Raw genomic sequence first — 25,447 nt, 5'->3', positions numbered from 1 at the left:
TTTTTTTTTTGTTCTAGCTATGCAGGGTAAGAAATTTGAATCAATTTAAGGTTCTAAAAGGAGAAGATAAAAGGTTTGCTTTAAAAAAATGTTGTATGTCACAAAAAAAATGCTGTGTTTGAATTGAATGTATTTATATTTTGAATTTGTAGACTTGTACACTTATATAGAGGTCTTTTTTCACTCATGGTCTTACAATTTTGTAACATACCAAATGGGAAAAAAAGAATATAGTGAAACAGTGTGTTCAAGTTTCTCCAACATCTGATAATTAGAATTAGACTAAAACAGCATTCAATTAAGGTTGGGGATTATGAGACAAACAAATTAGAATCAGACTTAAACAGCATTCATTAAGGTTAGGGATTATGAGACCAACAAAAGGAATAATTGATTTTTAAAATTTACCTGTACTTAATATTTTTTAATGTAAAACTTATTTTAAATAATATCATTGACAAGGGAAACAAATATTCCTGTTTTATTAATATTTTTTTTTATTACAAATAATTTTTTTTCTGTTATTGCAAAAAAAAACCAACAAAAAGAAGATAATTCACCTTTTTGAAGGTAAATATTTGATTTAATATTTAAAACAAAAAAGTTGAAAAAATATTTTATGCAATAGTAATTTTATTTTTACATTTTTGAAATAATTATAAAATGTATGTATACAACTGATTATTATTAATTACAAGTTAATTTGTTTAAGGGTTCCTGAAATGGATTTTTTCCAAATTTTACATTTCCTACTTTGAAAATCTTCTGAAAATGAGTTCAAATTATAAAAAAAAGTTTGGCAGAGTCAGACTGGAGTTCAATGGATATCTAGCATTGGGTATATAGTGTTCATGGTATCCCCCTGTTCGTCCATCCTCAGTTCTAATCCGCAACTCCTCTGATACCGCCAGATGGAATTTGATGAAACTTTCAAAGATTCTTTATGTCATAATGCCATTGCACACCTTCTATTTTGTTTTTCCATGTGAATGTTTAAATCATTTATGGGGTAACCTACAATGTATATGGGAATGTGGGTATCCCCAAGTGAACTTTGTTCATAGATTTTCTAATTTTTTTTCTAATGTTATCTGCAATAACTGTGATGTATTTGTACTAAAATGTTTAGGATATGTATATTTGCCTTCTGTCAACAACAAAAAAAATAGCAGAAAGTTGGATAAAAAAAAAGAAATAATGGAAAAAAAACGATATTACTGTGATCAATAAGAAAACAAAAATTGGGAAAATATTTCATAAAGTTAAAAACAAATATGAATAATAACAGCCATTATTTTGAAAGAGTTTTACATTTTAAGGAAAAAGAAAAAAGAATTGAAGATAAAATCGCTTCTTAACAATTTGTCATAAACAATTTAAAAAAACCTGATATTAAAAGCTATTCTTGAATATCATGAGCCACCCGTTTAATGCTTTAATGGGCCTCTTAATCCCCTGTCTTGAATGTTGTAGTCTGAGGTTTGAAAAAATTAAAATGTTGGAGAAACATGAATAAACTGATGGAACACTAAAAGTACACCAGCATATATGATTAATATAAAATAGTTATTACATTTAGAGATCACCAAAAAGTCTTAAGACAAATGTAAACAAACCTTTCAGTAAGCTCTGGAAGGCCTTGCCAACAAAACTAATAAAATCCTATTGTAATAAAAAATAAGTTGGGAAATATATGTAACAATGAAGCCATAGTTTATTTTTGAAAGGGAGACAATTCCTAATTTCCTCTGCATTATGTGGATGGTTTAATTAAAGCCACAAACTCACATTTTGCCTGATTCTTAAAGAATGTTTAATTACATTAACAATAGGTCTAAGGAACACAAATTTTCTTTCTATTGTCTGTCTAGCATTGTTAAGATTGCAGAAGTTTAACTTTCAGTCCATGTGATTGTAGAAATATGCAGTTTGAATGTTCAAACCATTATGTTGATTTAATTCAAAGTATTTGATGATGATACCTGCGTTTATTCATTAGATTCATCATTTGTCAAGTGACTGCTGTACAGTAAATAGTGCTGTATTTGATTATATTTGAAAAAAAAAATGAGTTGAAGTGAGGCACCCCCTAATTTGGGATCACTCTACTAGTGGGCTGCATATTTGATAGTGGGAGCAAGCACCTATGGTAAAGCAGAGGATACTAATTCACCTGTTGTTTGTATGCTTCCATTATTTAGTGGAGTTCATGTGTATCATTTACTAGTATCTAAGGTCTTTGTGTATGGAATAAGTAAAGTACCACAAAAGTATTTGTTAAACAAATAAAAAAATATATATATATTTCAGTATTCAGAAACAAAATTGTAATTTGCATTTCACTTAGTAAGAAGATCACAGCTTTAATACACTTGCTGATAAATCATCCACCCTTAACAGGTGTATACGTTTAATCGATTAAATAAAATGTCAATTATGACAATGCCATACCATTATATTTAGTGTGCTTAAGCACAGCTTGATAAAACAATAATATTTATTGTTACATGTACTTTGAACAAATTTAATGTAATAAATAGTGGACTAAATCTACAATACAAATAAACAGAACTTTTCATGCACAAAGTACACCACACAATCTATAACCACATGGAAGACAAAACTTCAAATGTATATACAAGTTCTAGGAATTTTAAACATTGAAATGAGAAAAAAATTTAAACAAGCAAATATGATCAAGCTTAATAAAAAGGCCTCAACTGAAATATTTAAAGTGGAATTAGTGGAAAATTGCAGATTTTGATATGAAGCAGGCCCAGGTCTGCATTATATTCAAACTTTTTGCAGTTCTTAAGGAAAAGGAAGATATTTTCAATTTTCTAAGTAAATATAGTAAAGATAAAAAATTGAGGTATATTCAGTAAGTTAAAAGTAAATGCATTTAAATAGAAAAATTTCAGAAAGGAAGCTTTAAACTGGATAAGAAGAACATTCCAGTGTTGGGTGGAGACACTATGACTACACTTGTGTCGCCTCCAGTGTGAAGAGTTGAGACCTAAAAAAAAGTGTTGATAGTAGTGTACATCTCAAACATTATCACTGAGATTTATAGGTGCTATTTGAAGTACACAAGTTTTTACCAGTGACATTAATGTATAAATAAACATATGTTGAAAAGTTGGAGTACAATGCACTAAATATTGATTCAAAATACATTTTGATGAAATGAGTACATGTATTGAGAAGAATTTGGCTAGAACAAAAAACATCACTTATACCCTCATGGTTCATTTAGTAAATACCTTTGGCAAATTTCATTTTCTGAACTAATTATATGAATGCTGAAAAATTTTCCAATTTGAAATTTATTTATTTGTCAATTTCATGTAGCTTTGGCAGTTACAAGCATTAATTGCATATGGAAGGTAAATCCCTAAACTTCTCCAAAATTTATATGTCCAGTAGCTTGAGCATGTCCCTGAGCTTCACTCTGACCTGTAAACATTCGCTGGCAGACAAGACATTTGATAGAAAAGCTTGTTACATCTGTATACTGTCGGGCTTGCCTAGCTTCTGATGCTAACTCCTGGGCCTGGGCAAGTATAGAGGCTTCATCAGTAGAGAAAATTGACTGAATACGCAAGGAAGTATCAAATGGCTCTAACACCAAAGGATCATAATGAATACCATCATAAATTACTAGCACCCTTTTGTCATAATGTAGATCCTCTCCAAATCTATCTATTCTACAGCTTTGAGTATCAACAATATCAATTTCTACACCATAATACTTTGACAGGATTGATATTTCTATTGCACCACCCCATGTACCATCTTTCATGATCCATTTACAGTAACTAGAGTTTGATCGTCCTAAGAATGCATCAGAGTAAGTATTGGGATCACTCATTACAACACCTGCTATGAGCTGACGAAGAGACGGAGCACAACTCAGGTCAATGATACCATCATGCATAACAGCATGAACACTAGTAAATAGACAGGAGTTATTGGCTGGTACAACCTTTCTCATCAAGACACCTCTTCCCATTATACTTTGATCTTGCATTACATCCCCAATGTTTTTCTGTAAGGTATTTCTAACAACTCTCTCCTCTTCTACAATAAGTGTATCCCCAGAGCGAAATGGAAGGGAGGATAAAACGGCATCTTCCTTTGATAAATCAATGGCATTAGGTGGATAACCCTGTCTGACTCTGATTAGTTCTTTGGGAATTTTAGTTGCCTCAGATATTTTTGCTTTTAGAAGTCCAACAGATGATCCTTGGCTAAGCCCTGTTAAGATATGTTGTCCAGTTTTTGTCTTGCATCTCAGCTTCAAAGAGGAATTACTCATCCTGGAAATTCTAAAAAAAAAAATTTAAGATTTAACATATTAAATTCAAGAACTATATAAGGAACAAAATTTATAAGTGTTACATTTACATGTACAATGCACCTGTAATCTGATTTTCTGAATATTTTATTCGAAGAGTTTAAGACTGGACCTTGAAGACAAATCCCAAAAAGTTGCACGGAAAAGTTATTGCTTCATAAAAAACTAAGGTGAAAGTGTTTTTTTTTTCATTCAATACAATGTTATTATATTGGTGGTTCAAAAAAAAAAATCACATCAAGTTGCCCAGTAAGTTTAACATCAGATCCAAAGGTAACTAAATTGATTTTTTTAACAAAGTAAGAAGAAACAAAATTAACCCATTGTGAAAACTAAAAATCTTCAGTTGTATTTTATTCAATACATAAAGATATATTTTGTGTCTTAAATAAAAGAAATCTTACTTTTTTCACAAAATGCTTTGAAAATGCTACAAATGATAAATTCATCTCCTTGATTTCTTTATAAATTAAAGGTTATATAACTTATAATCAGGACAGACTACCTGTCATGTAGTAGGTACAATTTTGTAGTAGATATAAATAACTGTTTAATTGACTTGACTAAAGGATTAATTATTTAGCTGAATCAGTTTTTCGCTGGCTAGTCACTGTGCATTTTAGAGTTAAATCCTCAGTGGCGGAATAAATCATGCTCTCCAGTTACATTTGGTGCCCAACTAACAAACCCACCATGTTTGTGTAGCTATTGAACTAGTTGTTAAGAGTTGTACATGGTATGCAGGCTCTTGAGGTGGAGGAAGTGCGGTAGGGCAGCCTACCTGTGTTGTTAACTTGCTTGGCTAAACGATAAGTTTAGCCAAATCGGTTTATCGTTGGGATGAGCTACAGACAAACATGATAATTACATAATGTATAATATAGGTAGAAGAGACTTGCCTGTATCTATATGTACAACTTTATATATATTTCTAATTAAGGATTCCCTTAACATCTCCATATGACTGTTGTTTGTTGACAGTGCAGTGCAGTGCTGTTTTATTATTATTATTTATCGATCATGAAATTGACAAAACGATAGCACTAGAAGTTGAAATTGGTTGAACAATAGTCAAGAAAATCATATCAAAGTACCAAAATATTCAATCTTCAGTCAAAATTTCGGAAGTTTCTATACCAGCGTACCTTTGTTGAGCTTCCTTTGCAACGGAAGTGTGAAGTACGTCATAAATTTATGTGCACATACTGCTGATCGAATGTCACGACTTCCAGGCACTCCTCTCCCTAATAAAGGTAATTTACTTTAAAATCTTATCATGACATATTATTCACAGAATCCTAACTGAAAACATTCTGTTAAATATCAATATGATTAGTATTTATGGGCGAAAAGTCTATCAGGTTTTTCTGTATCGTTCAACAACTGATTTGGCTCGATGAAGGGGAGATAACTCATGGGCAGACCTCTTACTGATTGATACTTCTGTAATTTTGATTTCCCTAAAACTATACATTTCTGTATAACATTCAATTCATATATTCCTGCATTGTTCCTTGGTGTTAATTGCTTTAAAATTTAGACATAAGTAAACTCTAGTTGATAAATGAAAAGGAAGCTGACTTTTTACATTTATTTGTGATTTGGGTAAGAGTGTTTAAGTAGGAAATATATTTCCAGAGTGGCTTAAAAGTGGTTACTCTCTAATGATTTGCTAATGAGTGTTTTGTTTTTAAAGCAAGCATATGGAAATTCCTGAAGTAAAGTGTTGCTCATCAGGTAGCAGGTTGATCTGTCCCCATACTTTCTGTCCTAAGTTTATCCGTCCCTATAATAATTATATTGTATAAATTTATGTGTATAAAATTAAGTGTGTTTTACTGAAATTTGTTCTTTAAAGACAATTTTATTTATGACTACAGTTATCACACTTATCATACATTTATGTAATTACTCTTAGGTCTAATACTAATAATATTTTATGAAGTATAATCTATTTATTTATAAAGACTTATAAAAAAGGTAATGTATTTTCAATATTTTAATTTTATGAGTTTATAATGCATAATGCATCGATTTTATGATTTGGGACAGATGCACTTGGGGATGGATCGATTGAGGAAGGATTTACTAGGGGACGGATCAACATGAAATCGCTCATTACAAATACAGTACAAAATGTACGTTTGTACATTGCTTATAGCATTATACCAGTTAATCAAGAATAGTAGAAGGTCTGTGGTCAGTATGGAAATATTTTTTATCTATTTACTGGTACAATGTACATTACATGTACTTTGGTTTTTCAGTTGTAAAACACAAGTCAAACAAAATCAATTTATTATCACATCTATGATCCTTTTCCATTATACTTCTCCTTATGACTATTACTACAGTACTAGGATTTGATATTTTCACTATTGCATTTTACTTGAGTTCTGTGGCACTATCCTACATGTACATTCAAGTTTTTGGGCACTGCCCTACATGTAAATTCTGGTAGCTTAATAATATTGTAACGATTTCGCCCTTTCTTCTGAGTGGCGTACATGTATAGAAGTACAAAGGACTTGACCGAAACGTTTAGAATTTGCGTGGGTCTTTGTATCGGTATTAAGTCGAAATAATTATACTCAAGTAAGGATTCAAAATGATTTCATAAATTTATATATATCATATTCAATGTTTCATAACAATGACAATACAAATTATCAACCTGGGTCTTATAACCATCCAAAAACATAACTCTTTCAGCCTTTCGAAGGTTGACATAGAAGGTTGACATTAAAAAAAAAAGGTTAACGGTGAAGGTTGACATCACCGGTTTGCTAATGTAAACAAACGGACTTCCAATTCCCAATTTATAAGCCAAAAGTTATAAGCCATTTATAAATATCCACACACAAATAGAATAAATTAGAGGTAAACATATTTAATAAATAGAACTATCTTTCATTCAATGTGGTCAACCAACTGGGAATTCTAATAGATTTTATAGACATTCCATACAATGTCACATTGTAAACAAATGCCGATTTCCGACATAAACAAATTATTAAGTTATCTAAAATTTACCTGCATCTTAGCAAGTAACAGTCACACTTCTATAAGTATAAGACCCCTTGGTCGTTACACTACCCCCTTCCTCATAAAGCATTTGTTCCCAAATGCAGGGAAACAAACATTGATTGGTTGGTTGATGCACCCTTATAGCAATAAAATATTCATTATACTATAATAACACTTGCTCATATACTCACACAAGCACTTCGGAATAAGAATAATGTAATAAATTAACATAAATTAGACATACTAATTTACAAAACACCACCATCTACCATTCGTGTGAATACAAAAACCAATACCAGACAACAAAACACAAGAAAAGATTATAAACATCAATCTCAGACTTCATGGGTTTTTTATTGTGCCGTATTAAACATCAATATCTATTAATAGTAGAATACTACACAATAAAATAGTTAAGTCCACCCTCCCCCTCCATAAAAATGTTTATACGTGTGTCCATGGCCATGATCTGTCAATAATACAAGTTTTTATGAAAATCATGTCCCCTTAGGTCTATCAATTAAAACAAAAGTCCTTGTTGAAGGTCACGGGAACGCTTCAAAACATTGTATTCTAAATGGTCCAATCCATAAAAATGGGCCTCAAAATGTAGCTGTCTCAGTTGTCTGATATCTCTGGGTAGCATGTGAGTGTTGAGTTGTCCTCCATTTCTCAAATAGTTTAAAATTGTGCTAAAATGTTTTGGATCGCGATCCAAGAAGTAGCAAGCCCTTCCTTCTACCATATAGGGTTTCACTGGGGAGTCCTCTCCAATCATTTCTGCAAGTACTTAGTTAGGCACAAAACTGATAACTTCAGCAGAGGTTTCAAATTTTGTGCCTTCAATATAAAATCGAGACTGTTGGCATTCTTTTATAGTATTTAACTTCAACCTTCTTAAAGGAGTTGCAGTATACTCTCGTTGGTGGATGCTGGGACTGTCTGGTTGTTTCTCTTTCTCTGTTTTTAACATGGCAGAACAACTTGTTGGTATGGTTTCTAGCTGAGCTGATTGTGAATGCTCTGGTTGAACTGCTGGAAACTTCTCTGGTTTTGCTGGTGGTATTTCTTCCAGCTGATATGGTTGAGCTGCTGGTTTTGCTGGTGGTATTTCTGGTAGCTGGACTGGGGAATCTAACATCAGTACCTCTTCCCTCTTGGGAGTGCATACTGATTCCATCTCAACACTTAATCTTCTTTTCTTCTTTTATCGGGGAAATACGCTCCTCAACCATCTTTCTGACATCTGCAGTGATGGCTTCATCATCACTAATGAACTGTACTTCCTCTGGATCATAGATAGATACCTCGTCTGCTGAAGTTGCTAATTCATCGGCAAGATCTTTCAATTTCCTAATGTCGCCCTCAACCTTGTTCTTTACTACTCTCTTTTGATCACTTCCATCCTTTCTTTTCTTTTCTATGACATTCTCCTTTTCTTTTCCTGATTTGCTAACATTCTGGTTGGACATAGCCCTCTTTTTCTCACGGCTGTCATCATCTCTACGTCTTTTCTTCTGGTTTTCAATACTGCCTGTTGTGAAGTTTTTTTGGTTATCCTGGTACAACCCTGCCAGCGGTGACCTCTCTTTTCTATTTGAGACCGAATGTGACTTCCTTTTGTTATTTCTAGTTCTTCTGTTCTTTTCTTCTACCGATACTCTTTCTATTATCATTCGACTTTCTCTACTCTTCAAAAATTTGACATACGTCTCCTCCTCTACTCTAGTAAAGGTCATGGTGGACCTATTCACCCTCTTCAACTGCCCATTACAATTTTTGTGTGCTGCGTGACGGCTAACAAGCACTCTACAATCACTGCACCTGAGACCAAAACCACTGTGTTGTTCTTCCATGTGTCTTTTGCAGGTTATGCTTTGGTCGAAACTAAAGTCGTTGCATATACCGCAAGTGTATATGGTGATCTGTAATATAGAGGAAACTTCCTTAATCTTTAATTCTCTCATGAGATTTATACATTTCTTTTTATACATTTAAAAGTAATCTAACTTTTTTTTTCTTAACGTAATTATTGATGAATCTGTTCTGGACATGACCTTCATTTTGTTAATTTCTGGAACCATTGTGGTGAGTTTTCTCCTAGATATGGTTTCAACCTATCCTGGTGAACAACCTTTGACCTGTACACCTTTTTGAACTCTGTAGATAACTTCATTAAGTTTACTAATAACAACATATGGGCCCTCCCAGTTTCTCTGTAACTTTGGGCATGAGCCTTTTCTACGCTTTGGGTTGTGTAGCCACACTGGCGCTCCTAACTGCTGCATTTTTGCATTTGCATTATAATAATGCTTCATTCTATTGCTAGAAATTTTTAATCTTCGCCTTGCGATCTTGTGCACTTGCTCTAACTTCTGTGCTAGCTCATACACATATGCGTTTTTTTTCAATAGTTTGGGACCTATCAGTTTCTGGTTTACCTAATATCAAGTCTACAGGAAGGTTTATTTCTCTCCCCAGTAACATAGAACATGGAGATACCCCTAAGCTTTCATGCTCAGCTGACCTATAAGCTAACGTTAGAAAATAAATATATTCATCCCAATCTTGTTGGTGGGCACTCACAAATGCTGAAAGCATGGTCTCTATAGTTGAGTTTGCCTTTTCAACCATCCCATCTGATTTTGGTCTAAAAGGAGTTGTAATGGTCTTATGGATACCTAAAATTTTGCACATCTCTTTGAAAACATTTGACTCAAAGTTGGACCCTTGGTCTGAGTGAATTGAAAGAGGTACCCCAAAGATTGAAATGATTCTTTCAATAAATTTCTGGGCCAATGTAGCTGCCTCTGTATTCCTAATTGGTATTGCCTCAGCCCACTTAGTAAAATAATCCTGTACAGCAAGTAGGTGCTTATTACTTTCTCTACTTAAAGATAAGGGACCTAGTATATCTAATGCCATTCTTTCCCATGGAGCACCAACAAGGTATTGTTGCATTGGAGCCTTCGGTTTTCTTTGTGGTACTTTCTTTGAAGCACAGACATCACATTTGATGCACCAGTATTTTACTTCTTGTCTCATTTTGTACCACCAATATCTTTTATTAATTTTAGATAGGGTTTTCTTGAACCCCAGATGACCTCCCGTTACAGTATTATGGATCTGGTTCATTACAAACCGCCTAATACTCTTAGGTATGATAATATGCAATTCACATTGCTTCCCCATATTATTCTCCCATTTTCTATACAGGACCTCATGGTAAAAAATAATGGAATCCAGTCTGGACCAATAGAACTTTAATTCTGGACTTAATTGAGAAATATCTTCCCGTTTCAGTTTACAATTGACTTTTTTCCATTCTAATACAACACCTAATATCTCATCCTCCCTCTGAAGCTGAGGTAGTTTTTCTGTTTTTTTTTGTGGTTTTGGATTGTCTTTATCAAACGTCTCATTCTGCTTGGCTTGGTTTTTCCTGATTAGGACCATAGTGGACTATTTTTTTCTTGTACATACTCTGACCAAATCAGATTTCTCAAGGTGTGCGTCAAGGGAAACCTGTTTTCCCCATTCTTTATAAACTTAGCCATCTTTATTGGACTGTGACTTTTCTGTATTTTTCTGGTTTGAAGAACATTGTTCATCTTGTAAACAACTCTGTATAGCTTCTATGGTTGCATCTTTCAGCTTTACTTCATCCTCCAAGGTATGGCTACATTCAACCTTCTCAGGGTTATCATTGAGATAATCGGCTTTAAGTTCGTAGTTGGTTTCGGCTCTAGTACAGTGAGGACATTCTTTGTCATAACATGGCCTCCGACTTAATGCATCTGCATTCCCATGTGATCTTCCTGCTCTGTGTTCAATCTTGAAGTTGTATGAGGCCAATACCTCAAACCACCTTGCCAACTGTCCTTCAGGATTCTTAAAATTAAACAACCACCTTAGTGATCCATGGTCACTTCTTATTCTAAAATGTCGACCGTGTAGGAAATGATGGAACTTTTTTATTGAGGCTACCACAGCCAATAATTCACGCCTGGTTACACAATATCGTCTCTCTGCTCTGTTAAAGGTTTTGCTGAAGTAGCAAACAACCTTTTCCACTCCATCTTATACTTGGGACAATACAGAACCCATCCCTAAATTTGAGGCATCACAGTCCAAAATAAAAAAATTTTCCTCTGTAGGGTAAACTAAAATTGGTGCTTGCACGAGTGCATTCTTATTCTTAAGCTCCTCAAAAGCATTCTGACACTCATTTGTCTACTTAAACGTTTGATTTTTCTCTGTTACCTTATACAAAGGTTTAGTTTTGTCAGCATATCTCAAAATAAATTTCCTATAATATAATGTCAACCCTAAGAAACTCCTAACTTCTTTCACACTACGGGGAATAGGCCAGTTTTCAACCACTTGAATCTTACTTGAATCAGTTGTAACCCCCTTATCACTTACAACATGCCCCAAAAACTTTATTTCTTTTTTAAGAAAATGACATTTCTTTGGGCTCAGTTTTAGGTTGGCTTCTTTCAACCTTTGAAACACTTCTTTCAAGCCAGACATATGACTTGATAGTGATTTTGAAAATATAATTATATCGTTAAGATATACTAAATATATCTTAAAGGTCAACCCCGTTAAAACTCTCTCCATTAATCTCTCAAAAACAGGAGCACTATTACATAGTCCCATAGGCATTCTTTTGAATTGCCATAGACCTCCCCCCGGGAATGAAAAGGCTGTTTTAGGCCGATCAACCTCAGCCACAGGAATTTGATAATATCCTGCCTTCAAATCTACATTTGAAAAATATTTGGCACCTGACAATGCATCCAATGTATCATCTATTCTGGGCAATGGGTGTGAATCTTTCATAACACACTCATTAACGGCTCTATAATCTATACAAAAATGCCATGTCTGGTCCGATTTCCTCACCAGTTCTATGTTAGAGTTCCAGGGGCTTGTCGAAGGTTCTATAATGTCTTGACTTACCATCTTCTGGATCTCAGATTCTGCATCTTTCATCCGTGCTAAGGGTATTCTTCTTAGTCTGTCTGACCGGTGGATGGTTGCCGGTGTTGATGGTTTGCTGCACTAAGTCTGTCAGCCCAATATCTTCCGATGACTTTGAAAATACGTTGCTATACTGTAACAGCAACTCTTTGAATTTTTTTTTCTGGGTCTCATCAAGCTGTCCATGGCAAGATTCATACATTTCATATAAGTGTTCTGGTAGACATCTCTCCTGGTCTGCTTCATCTTGACACGCCGAGATATTTATTTACCACCCTTGAAGTTCTTATGTCTTTATTTTCTATCTGGTAGCATGTAGCTACATTAGTACTTTTGTACAGTGTACAGGAATCATCATTGATATTTATAATTCTTAGTGGAATATTGCCGACCTTTGGTCTACTAATGCTCTTGCCACTAACAACCCTTTATTCTGAATAAAATTATCATTAGGTTCAATCAATCCTATTGAACCTCTAAACATGGGCCCATTTGGTTCCCCCGGAACAATAATTTCTGAGTTAGGAGGCACCTCTAGGGTCTCTTGTACAACAACCTTATAACAATTAGCATTACTAGTGTAATGGAAACATGGAATTGTCTCCCCTTTAATTATCAATTTGTATTTGCTCAGTAAAACATCACATTCATAGGCTGTCATAAAGTCCATACCCAAAATTCCTTCATTAGGTATGTCTGCCACTAATACATTGTGATTATACGTTTTGGTTCCTAGACAAAATTAAATTGAAATTTGTCCAATAAACGGTGAACTCTCACCAGTTGCAGTTGTCAAGTTTACATTCACTGGCTCAATCTTTTGAGAGAAATTATTGTAATTGTGCCTGACCCTGCTTTGATTTTGGTTGAAATTTCTATTATCATAACCGTAATTTCTACTTTGGTTACCAAACTTCCTTCCCTGGCCGTTCTGTGTGTGGGGGTATTTCTTTGATTTTGGGCCAATCTTTTTATTTCTTTTGTAAGATTGCTCAGTTCCCTACTGATTTCGGAGAGTTGGACACTAATGCCCTCCCCGGTACAGTCTTTTGGTTTTTTTTTAATTGGTTTTGGGTAACTTCCGCCTACCTTACCATACGACCTTTCTGTCTCTCTGACATGCGCAGCGCTTCAAACCTCACGGCTAGAGTCTCTGCCTCACCTGTATTTCGTGGGTTTGACTCCATCCCCATCGAGTATAGCATCTATGAAGTGTTCAAGGGCTAAGATTGCTGTTAATGAAGATTGAGCGCCTGGATATGCTTGCCTTGCCAATTTTTTAATTGCTTGCACTTTCGTCTTTTCCCCTTACTCAAGATTGCAATCTCGCCCTAAATACTTCAGCCCTTTCAGCCGACCCATACCTGGCATTTAATGTGGAAACCATTTGATCATAATCCCTCCTGGCTGCCTTATTTAATTCATTCAGTAGAGCTCTTGCTTCCCCTTTTAAGCTTCCCGCCAAATATTGTGATTTTGTTGGGTAGTCCCAATTATTTATTTCTGCTAAAATCTCAAACTGAGCCAAATATTCCTCCAGATCTTTGCTACCATCAAAAAGTTGGGGTTTCATTGAAACACCTAAATGCTTTTGTGAAATTATGTTGTTAAATCTAGGGAATTCATCTTTATCCAGAAGTATTTGACTTGTATTTGTATTGTTTTTTTCTGTAATTAGATATTTCAATCTTTTTATTGTTTGATCTTTTTCTTGTAATTCTTCCTCCCTCGTTTGCATGCGACTTCTAAGAGTCAAAATTTCGTCATCAAAACCTTCTTTCACTTGTGAAATAGACACAAATACTTCTTTTTGGTAGGTTAAAAATTCTTGTGACATATTCCTTATTTGCTCTTGCAACAAGGTCTTAACATCAATATTTAATTCAACATTATCTGAATTATTTGGATTAGACATCTGTCTGGTCGAGTCAACCCACTCTATTTCGGGAGCCTCATCTAACGGAAGGGTTTCATCATCACTATTTTCATCTTGCAATGAATGGTTCAGGTTAAGGGTTACTTCTCGGGAATCATCCATTGTATACCAGATTCAGTAAAAATGACACGAAAATTTCTTTTTCAGTTTTATTCTATTTTAAGGGGAACAGCGGCTTCTCAAATTCTTTACCATCTGTATTTCAACCATGAACAAATTCACATGGATCCCACTTCTGACACCAGTGTAACGATTTCGCCCTTTCTACTGAGTGGCATACATGTATAGAAGTACAAAGGACTCCACCGAAACGTTTAGAATTTGTGTGAGTCTTTGTTTTGATATTAGGTGGAAATAATTATACTCAAGTCAGGATTCAAAATGATTTCATAAATTTATATATATCATATTCAATGTTTCATAACAATGACAAAACAAATTCTCAACCTGGGTCTTATAACCATCCAAAAACAGAACTCTTTCAGCCTTTCGAAGATTGACATAGAAGGTTGACATTAAAAAAAAAAGGTTGACGGTGAAGGTTGACATCACTTATTCTTATTATCATTATTGGGTAAATCAAGGTTGATCTTTCAACCTTTAAACTTTATTAAAGATGTAAATTCAGCAAAACATTAAACTATGCCTCATAATTCCTCAAAGGACATTAATTCATATTCAACCTGTCTAAGGTAATGGCGTCTTAGTGACACATAAACAAATCTATTGGGACTTGCGGATGAAGGTTGACTAAACCAGCCAGATGGCTAATTTACATATACATTGACCGTACCAGGCTCAACTCTGAGCATAATCTTGGCTCTGACATGGTGGAAGGTTGATATTTTCTAGTCTGGATACAAACAGATCTCAAGATCTGTTCTGCTCTTGCAGAACTGAGACAAACAGTCTGCTGGAACTAGAAATGCTCTTTTATATAACTCATTAACCAATCAGCACACGTATTTTGGAGAACAATCGATGGCATACACACTCTGTCAAAATTCAAGTACACAAAGTACACATCAAATAAACAATTGCTGCTGATGTAAACAAACGGACTTCCAATTCCCAATTTGGATGGTTATAAGCCATTTCTAAATATCCACACACAAATGGAATAAATTAGAGGTAAACATGTTTAATAAATAGCACTATCTTTCATTCAATGTGGTCAACCAACTGGGAATTCTAAAAGATTTTATAGACATTCCATACTATATCACATTGTAAACAAATGTCGATTTCCGACATAAACAAATTATTAAGTTATCTGAAATTTACCTGCTTCTTAGCAAGTAACAGTCACACTTCTATAAATATAAGACCCCTTGGTCGTTACAATATTTCTAATATAGATCATAGCTTCTTGCAGGAGCCTTCTGATATTTCTTAATAAATTCTGTTGTCTCCTGCTGCCTTGATTGTCTCTCAGAGGGAGCTTTCTTCCCCTTTTGGAATTTTGGTATTCAGGTATTTCACAAGTCACAATGATGGGAGAAAAAGGGAATTCATGATGCTCAGGAGTGACATTTCAATTTGGACCAAACTAACAGTTTTTTTTTTATCAATTTAGATCGGAGATCAGAATTGATATACATTTGTAGCAGTCACCAGAGCCTTTAGATTTGTAAAGCCTGATAGCATCTGCAATTATCTTACACTGTAGCAGTAAAATAGTCTCATTGGCATGCCTCATATAGGTTCAAATACAGTTAGTTAGATCTTTTTTGTAGGTATTTCTAGTATATCAAATTTAATTCTGTTATTTTCCCCAATAAACAAAAACAATAAACAATTTTTACTGCGAACTTGATATGCTGAATCAGCATATTAAGTTCAAGTAAAAGTTGTTAATTGGTTTATCAACCTGATAAATTAGGATTGAACATTTATATTAATAACAATCCAATTAAAAATAGTTGACCTCTGCTCAGCACCTGTTTATTTCCATGCAATCGATCATTCATTGTTGATATATTCAAGTTGTCTATTTATTTTTAGACATATAATATAGATAGAAATGAAAACCTGCAAGGCTATACATAGTCAGAATGCTAAAGCTATCTTCTGATATTTCATGCAGACCCTGGCAGATCCAAATATTTACAAAAATTGGGGTAGTGGATCTGATCAAGAAATTTAAGTAAAGAAAGAGGTTCTATGCTATCATCAGCCATTAATTTTTTTTTGCAAAATGTTTTACAAAAGGGTAGCATAAGTTATAATAACCCCTTGAAACAATCTCTGTGTATCACTCACACAGTATCATGTATTTTTAATATGGTTACTGCCTCATGACATCCGAAGTCTGGAGATGGCAAATAAAAATTAAATTTTGCTTAGACGATGGCATAGGAATTACGATAATGCATTTCTCAGGAATGGTGTCAGTCTGTGGTCTGCAGTGATTCAGCTTGAAATATCTTAGTTCAGGACTTTAGTCCGAAAATGGATTTAAGATTTTCCAACCCCCTTGGGAAGGTTCTCCTGACACACTTTTAGGCATTGAATAAGTATCAAAATATTTCTTTAAAATGCAAAAATATTAAAAAATTGTTGTTCACTTCTGGTAGAGAACTTTTTGTGACTATCATTTATAGTCAATGATATTTGGTTTGCATTTACATGATGATTTGGCATTCCCCTGTGTTCATTTGTTGTCTGACAGGTGAGACATTTACTGTGTCAATTGTGTAAGTTTGAGAATATGTAATTCCAATCCATACAGCCTGAATTAATATTTGGTCATTTTTTGCATGACCATCTAATTGACATCCATTTTGAATTGGTGTTTAAAATATACAGTACTAATTTTGCCTACAATAAGACTACATTGATACTTCAATGAATAAATACATGTTCAACAGGTCAGCCTATTTATTTGACAGGTGAACTTTCAATAAAGTAGACTTAAATTCTGAAACCAGTCAGATTGAAAGACAAAAAAAAAACAACCTTAGACTGTTTCATATGATCTTACACACATTCACTCCATACCAAAAATTATTGTTATAGAAATATGCAAGGATATGGGGAAGTGCCATAAATACACAAAATTAATTAACCAGTTAAGCAGCAAAAAAATCATTCGGAGGTCACAGCAAGATCTTCAACAAGTGGAATCGGTTATTATATATTATAATAGATATTTAATAGAACATTTTAATTCTCTTCTAAATTTCAACAGCTTCACTGAATAAGTACATGTATCTGTGTGTGTGTGTGTGTCAACAATTTCCATATTTAAAATATCTGTCTACACCACTTAATTAGAGGCTGTTAAGGCTGTTAAAGTGTTTTTTACTTGGTAGAAAATATTTTTCTTCTTTTCTGGTTCCTCCTGATTTCAAGAGCTCTGTTAAAGTCAATAACAAACCCTTGATTGAAAGAAGTCATTTGATTGGTTTGAATAAATCAGAAATCGGATTTCGACCAATCAGATACATTCTTTTATAAACGATTTGGTTTGAGTTACATGAATTCTAAAAAATAATGCAGGGGAATACAAAAAATATCGTATCTGAATTTTGACAGCCAGAAATTTTAATCGGACCAAGGACCCCCATGTCATTTATTCAACCGCACATTTACAATTTCGATAGGTCATTGACTGATGTCTGATGCCAATCAGAATCACTGTGGTCTGGTGATAATGCTTTTTGTAATAATCATTCGATTGGGCTATTTTGGTCATGTGTAAAGATAATAGAGCTGCAGGTGCTTCAGGGCTTTAAAAGTGCATCGCTGGTGTTGTCTGCGCCATACATAATTGTTGAAATTGTATTCTAAGACTTTGGTGTTCATGTGTGTGTGTCTGGAACTATATGCCTAAGAAGCTAAGTACTTTAAATGACACATAGGTGTCTACAGGACAACTTGTAGCACTTGAGCTATAAAACATATATCAACTGAGGAATGTAGCTAGTTAAGAGGGGCATGTATCTAAGGATTTATTTCAATGATTGTTGCGGCTTAAGTTCGATTGATTTGACAGACAGTTTCGACCTGGAGGTCAATAAATTAAATTTCGACTTGAAAATATTTTAAAATTTTGAAAGACCAACTAGTAGTTTGTAGCTCAGTTACACAGTATGTCAGAGTTTTGTGTTGTTATAATCTAGGTGTTTCATGTAAACCGACATCTGATTTGAATATTGCGCAAACTGGCATACTGCTATGATGCATTATGAAATAAGTGTTTTTGTTATGTCCTTCGTAAACAGAATGGTGAATTTAAAAATAAATCAAAGAGTTCAACATTAGCTATTTACAACATAAGCTTATGTTTAGATATGTATGAATTCGATCCCCATACTTTCCTTTTTTCCACAATTTTTGCAATTTGACAATTATTTGAAGCGTAAAAATTCAAATGATCAATATAAATTTATTCAGCACATCAGTACTATGATTTTGTTTTGTTTCATTTTTGTTTTTTTTTTAAATTCTAATCCAATTTTATAATATATGAAAATAAACTGTCACAAATTCTAGTTTTTTTTTATACCGCAAAAATAATTGACAAATAAAATATGAAATGACACTACTTCAAATCTTTCTCTTTCGGAAAATTTTAAGAGGAAGATCTCGCCACTTTTGAGTTTCTGAAGATTAACACCTAGGATATAGTTGTACATAGATAGAGACGTAGTGCCCTGCTGTCCAAAAGTGGATGTAAAATACATGGTTTTTTTTCTATTATTACTACATGTATCTATACATTTTAACAATATGTCTACATCTACATTGAGAAGGTAATTCTCAAACAGAAACATATTGATAAGGCTGTTTTGATTCTTATAGAACATACTTAAGTAGAGTAATGTGTCAAGAGAGACAACTCAAAATGTAACACCTGACATTGTGACTGTTCAATCCTGTAACAATTAGTACAGGTAGACTTGTTATCTGTTGGATGGATGCATATTATATAACTATTTTTTTGTTCATGTTAAAATCTGAAATAGAAGAATTTGTATCAGGTATATGACATTGAGTTTTTATCTGTTTCTACCGTGGCGAAAGTTACCGATAAGTGCAGTTAAGGATATGCTAAGCTTGTACATGTAAATGATTTCCCTACCTCTGGGACATGTCCACAATTCCACCAAACTTGGCAGGATGCAGTTATTGGGTCATTTATTTTTTAGAACTGATTAAGACATTTGAAAGTTTTATGAGAGAATGAATGCTAAAAAGGTTGAGGTATATTTATTGGTGAAATTAACATCTTCTTTTTGTGAAAATTGATGTTTGAGTCACAACAAACTTTTATGCAGAACCAGTTTAATGCCTAAAATTTAAATTCTTACATTTATAACTTATCTGTACTGGACATATGGGACAAAGTCATTTGTCAAAACAACTTGTTTTCTTAAAATTTACAAAACTAAGAAGTTCCAGTAAATTATCCTTTAAGCATGGATTACAAGTGTCTGCACCAATGTAGTACCATGGATGTTATGTCATGATATTCCTATATACATGTTTATCCATTTTTGTTTATTTTATCATAATTTAGATTTAGTGGGTTTATGTTGGTGCAGTCATTGCATAATCGATAAAACTACCATTTTTTTATCTAACAACCATCGTTTTTGCAAAAACTTAGTTTAACTACATTTGACTTTTCATTACTCTACAAGACCTAAAAAAATTCAAGTAAATTTTGTGAAGAATTTCTTCTATCATTGTACCATTAGCATAATGGTTTTGAAAGCCTTTTTTTCCAAGCGTCGCAATGGTATGCAACTTTAAGATGTCATTTGTCCTCGGAATTCACAGTGAAACTCTGAAAATTACTTTTTTAACATGTAAAGTAATGGAAACTTTAGAAGTGGTTAATGAGACCCAACTCGTAAACGGCTTAAGTAATTTTGATGAAACTTTATAGGAAGGTTTACATACATATGCAGATGTGCATGAAGGAATAAAGTAACTGTTGGAGAACTTTAAAGGAAGATAGTGCAACTAAAAGTTTTTTAATGTTTGTACCTTGTAAGCACTTCTAAACTGCTCAAGGGATTTTGATGAAATTCTATAGGTAGGTTTGGCATCACTGTCATCTTAAAGCTGCATACCGTTGCGAAGCTTGGAAAATAAGGCTTCCAAAATCATTATGCTAATGGTACGATCATAGTAGAACTTCTTCACAAAATTTACTTGAATAAATAATACTGAAAATCCACATTTTTACCTGTCTGCTAACTGACAGCATGGAGGCAAATTACTCACACACATGTAAACAATATTCATACACTTTTGTAGTTAATTACATATATGATTTTAAAGTACACATTCTCAGCTTTATTTTGACTACTTTTAATCATAATACACACAAATAATGCACTTACAATGCATATGTCTAGGTTCAGTGTGTTTTTGGTACTACATAGGGGGGGTGGCCATTTGACCCGGAAGTGGTTAGTGAGACCTTAAAAACATTTTATGAGTTTTTATGTTTTTCTTTTTTTACATTTTTTGAAAGCTTGTGGTATTGTGAGTCTAATAAGACCAAAACTACCAAAATCAGACATAGGACTACAAAGAAATGGTCATTTTTATATCATGCCCCTCAGTGATATTTTCCTTAAATTACTAAAAAATTACAATTTTAACTAATTTGTCACACCAAATTGATACCTATGATAATTCAAGAAGTTGTAATAGTAAATATCATTTATCATTATGAAAAAAGAACAGATTTCAACAATTTATATCATACCTATTTCATTAATGTGTGATTCTTAGTCTGTGCTGTGTGACTATTTGAGTACTTTGAATATCCCAAGCAGTGACGTTGTGTATTTCATGGATGACGTCAAGTTATGAGTCACTGTTACTGATAAAAATCTTGTTGCTATGTTGTTTTTTAAAATACCTTGCACAATGCACCTCTTAAAATATAGTCAGATTACCAATATCACTATACTGATTTTATGGGAAAATGGAAATAATGACCAGGAAAGGCAATTTTCCTCAAATTATGCATTTCTCTGAAATATGCCATAATTTAATTTATGGTCTCACTAACCACTTCTAACGTTTCCATTACTTTACATGTTAAAAAAGTAATTTTCAAAGTCTCACTGTGAATTCCCAGGACAAATGACATCTTAAAGCTGCATACCGTTGCGAAGCTTGGAAAATAAGGCTTCCAAAATCATTATGCTAATTGTACGATCATAGTAGAACTTCTTCACAAAATTTACTTGAATAAATAATACTGAAAATCCACATTTTTACCTGTCTGCTAACTGACAGCATGGAGGCAAATTACTCACACACATGTAAACAATATTCATACACTTTTGTAGTTAATTACATATATGATTTTAAAGTACACATTCTCAGCTTTATTTTGACTACTTTTAATCATAATACACACAAATAATGCACTTACAATGCATATGTCTAGGTTCAGTGTGTTTTTGGTACTACATAGGGGGGTGGCCATTTGACCCGGAAGTGGTTAGTGAGACCCAACCCTTAAGTTGAATTATCTCCCTTTGGAGTCCTGTGACAATTATTTTCTTTCATGCACATCTATATTCCAACATTTCAAAGAAATTTCATTTACAGTGAACTATGAATCAACTTCAGTATATTTCATAGTTTGACACTGCTCAATGAATTTTTTTAGGAATGTTGGATATTAATATAGATGTCATGTGTCTGAAAGAATATGATTATTGTCAGAGAACTCCAAAGGGAGATAATCCAGCAGAAGGGTTTAACTTTAAACTCCATGGAAGTGAGGAGTATTCTCATTATGAGCTTGCTCACAGAAATTCTAGTTTAAATAATTACATGTATTGATACCGGATATATTCATGTTTAAAATGTAAATCACATTGTCAATGTGTGTTATAAGGTGTGTTATTCACATGCAAAGGAATGGTTTGAATTTATCCTTGAGAATATCCTTGTGTCATCTATTTAATACACCTGAATATAGGTAGTACAAATGACATGTAGTGGTTATATAATAAAGCAAAATAACAACTGTGGGTAGTTTAATTTTTAAATAAATAATTGTAAATTACTATTTAGATGGAAAAATTGATATCTAATAATTGATTTGCATTAGGTTTTTAAAGTACTTTGATAGAAGGACTCATCTGTCTTTCTGAGTGGTAACCTTCTAATCACCTTCATGGTTATGATGTGTACTCAATTGACATTCATTTTTGACATGCCTAATTTGGTCAGTGGAACATATACAAAGCATATTTAAAGTGTACTTTATGTTGTTGATAAAAAGTAGTGGCATAATATGTATTAAAATGTAATATATTTGGATTTAGATAGTGTAAAAGTACCTTGTTAACAATTATAACATGTGATTTATTTAAATTGAAAATGCCTTGTTTCATTTATGGTAAGTTTTCATTTTTGTCTCTTTTCCTTTTGTCTATTTAGAAGTTCAGTAGTATCTTTACTTTACAAACAGAATCCTATTGCTTTGAAAATTATGATCAAGAGGTCCTTAAAATTGACGTACAGTAGAAAAGGGAAAATATACAAACCTATTATAAAATCTGTCAAAACTAATCTCTTCATGACTAATTGTGTTTTTTTTTTCATTTTTGAGTAGCATTTGATTTACTCAAGTTCACAACATAGTATTAGGTTTTACATACAGCTTCTCAAATGAAATATGGTAAAAACATAGTGGGTAATGCCAAGATCTTAGTTGTTAGGACAATGGCCCTTTAATTTCTTTATTGCTACAAACCTATGGTTTATTCAATGGCTAATATCCAAAAGAATTTTAAAACCTGAAGATTTTAGATAATTGGTTGCAGATTTAAGATTGTTGACATAGCTAAGGTAAAGGATGGGAGATGTTTCAAGAATAAGCATAGCTCTAATGGATCTGCCCCATGCAGGTGTGAGTGTGAAAAAGTAAGCCTGCAGCAGTGCTATGCTTGTGGTAAAAGGTGACTAAAAAACACTCAGAACCCTGGCCGCTCACGGCTCAGAGCAACTAGGTTCTGTGGCCAAGGTAGTTGAATGGACTAACCCTGTTATTGTTGTTAATGGGCACAAATTCTGAATTTTGGAGAAAAAATGTATCTATCATATTTTAACTTCAAATTCCAAGGTCTGCACTTAATGTTGGGAGTCTTTAAACTACTGCTGAAATTTTTTCCCCTGCATGTGTTTTTCAAGCAGATTTCAGATATCTCTTAAGGGTTGGGAGTTATAAGGGGTTCAAAAGGTCCATACCCCAAAAAATTACTTTTCATACAACCACAAAATTTTTTTTCAGATTGTATAATAGTGTCGCCCTGTTGACATTGTTGGTTGCGGCATTGCTGTTGGCGTCTGTTAACTTAAGTTTATTTATGATAAGTTGAGTAAAAATTACCTGATCTTTTTGAATTTTTTTTGGTTCTTGATTGGATTCCTTATGAAAAGCCCCGTCTGCAGATTCAATAAGATTTATATATCTCTTTTTGCTTTATAGTATAACCAGTACCTGTTTTTTGTACTACATATATTGAGATGTATATTTAACCAATACCTGTCATTTGTACTACCTATATTCAGGTGTATATATAACCAATACCAGTAACCTGTCTTTTGTACTACCTATATTCAGGTGTATATATAACCAATACCATTAACCTGTCTTTTGTACTACCTATATTCAGGTGTATATGTAACCAATACCTGTCTTTTGTACCACCTATATTGAGGTGTATATGGTCCAAACCAGTTGTTGGGTCTATAATGAATTGTAAGTCCCTATGCTTGTGTGTGTCAACAACTAATATTGTGTCCACTTTTGCCTTAAGTGAATGGCATTATACATGCTGCAGTTGTATCATGCTGCACTCCACAAAGCTCTTTATTATTGTAATAAGACAGACTTATTTGTCCCCTTATATTAGCACAAATAAGCACGTTATTCTTTAGGGCAATTTAACTTCGTAATTTATAGGAAAATAGATTGATGCAAAATAATAATTGACGGAAAAGAGTTTTTGATACAAATGAAGGATGCTCTTTTATACTTTTCTTAGTTTGTCAGACATACTTTCAAGCCCCTTTTAAGTGTGAGGGGCTTTAAGTTTTACCTAGTGATTGTTTGTCCAATCAGCATCCCTTCTTGGAAGTGATTTCAGACTTGGTACGCAGCTTCATGCTGAATGGTTCATTGTTGTTTGTAATTTGTTGACTCAAAAATCGCAGCAACCCTGCATGGGAATGATTTGAAATATGAAGTGAGAAATCGTAGTAAAGCTACAACTTGATTGATTTTATTATGTATTAGATGTTTGCTAAGTGATTCATCCATCTCCTGTTCCTTGTTCTGTTTAGGGAAGGTGAGAGCATCTTTGTCACTTGGACATTTCTTTAGGGTGGGGAGTGGGATGGGGTTATTTTGTTGTATTAATTATAACATATGGCATTAATTTTTATAAAGTATTAAAAGTATCCATTATTCAAGCTTTTTTCTCTCTGTAATTTGTACTGATTGCTCCAGAACTGTTACTCTTGAAGTTTTTGGTGAATTATTTATAATTTTGGTCGATATAGTTGATTTTTACCTGGGACAATAGACTTATGTTTTCTTTGTATCATTTACGATTTAGCAATTATAAATGTACTGGGTTTATTGAACGTATAATGAATATGGTAGTTCATTTAAACCAATTTAATTTTTCCAAGTAATGCCCTTAGAAATTGCAGGACAATTGAAAAGACTTCTAAATGTATCTTAATAGAAATAACTTACTTAATTCCTTTGTCTCTAACTTATCCAGTCTAGATTTTAGATCAAGTCCACACAACATTGTAATTAATAGGATTTCTGGTTTAAAAAATATCATGTCCTGTTTTTTGAGGATGTATAAAAGGCCATCTGATGCCTGAGGAGTTGTGGGTTGCATCATCAATCTACTTTTAACTTAAAATATCCCCAGTCTACTAAGTTGAGTGTAACACACAGCTTACTTTGTTTTCCTCCTAAGAGGTATAAAATGGATCTAAAAAAAATGGATACAGGTAAGAGGTTTTCTTATATCAGTTACATGTTTAATTTTTGTGTGCAAAATAGGAATGCAAACAACTAACGTAAATGGATTACATGTATGTTTAAGTCAGTGTTATAGATTTCCCATAGCAAG

The 25,447-nt window shown here is 33.3% G+C and overlaps 2 protein-coding genes across 9 annotated transcripts in view; one reads left to right on the top strand and one right to left on the bottom strand.

The window, feature by feature from the left end:
- Positions 1–1,789: 1,789 nt before the first annotated feature.
- Positions 1,790–5,613, bottom strand: LOC148627130 (ubiquitin thioesterase OTU1-like). Of its 3 annotated transcripts, none has more exons than XM_088568168.1 (2): positions 5,503–5,613; positions 1,790–4,328 (listed from the first exon to the last, which is right to left on the bottom strand). In XM_088568168.1, the coding sequence occupies exon 2, from the start codon at positions 4,316–4,318 to the stop codon at positions 3,395–3,397; it is 924 nt and encodes a 307-aa protein (XP_088424294.1). In that variant the 5' UTR covers positions 4,319–4,328; positions 5,503–5,613; the 3' UTR covers positions 1,790–3,394. The 3 variants fall into 3 exon arrangements, with proteins under 3 accessions (XP_088424294.1, XP_088424284.1, XP_088424301.1); XM_088568158.1 differs by having other exon boundaries at positions 5,452–5,549; XM_088568175.1 differs by lacking the exon at positions 5,503–5,613 and adding an exon at positions 5,257–5,434.
- Positions 5,538–25,447, top strand: part of LOC148627129 (6-phosphofructo-2-kinase/fructose-2,6-bisphosphatase-like) — a 41,855-nt gene continuing 21,945 nt past the window's right edge. For 4 of the 6 annotated variants that reach the window (XR_015919823.1, XR_015919822.1, XM_088568107.1 and 1 more), the window contains exon 1: positions 5,538–5,610. Coding sequence is in view for 4 of the 6 variants with exons in the window: in XM_088568107.1 (XP_088424233.1) it covers positions 5,574–5,610 (37 nt within the window). In the remaining 2 variants the exon portion in view is untranslated. Of the gene's footprint in view, positions 5,611–22,545; positions 22,690–25,285; positions 25,326–25,447 lie in introns of those variants that run through there. The other 2 variants (XM_088568137.1, XM_088568131.1) reach the window with 2 other exon arrangements.

Source organism: Perna viridis, chromosome 1, assembly GCF_037379345.1.
Source record: "Perna viridis isolate PV_CMFRI_1.1 ecotype Kerala chromosome 1, ASM3737934v1, whole genome shotgun sequence".
Taxonomy (NCBI): domain Eukaryota; kingdom Metazoa; phylum Mollusca; class Bivalvia; order Mytilida; family Mytilidae; genus Perna; species Perna viridis.
The sequence above is the reverse complement of the archived record's forward strand: the minus strand, read 5'-3'. Positions and strand labels throughout refer to the sequence as shown.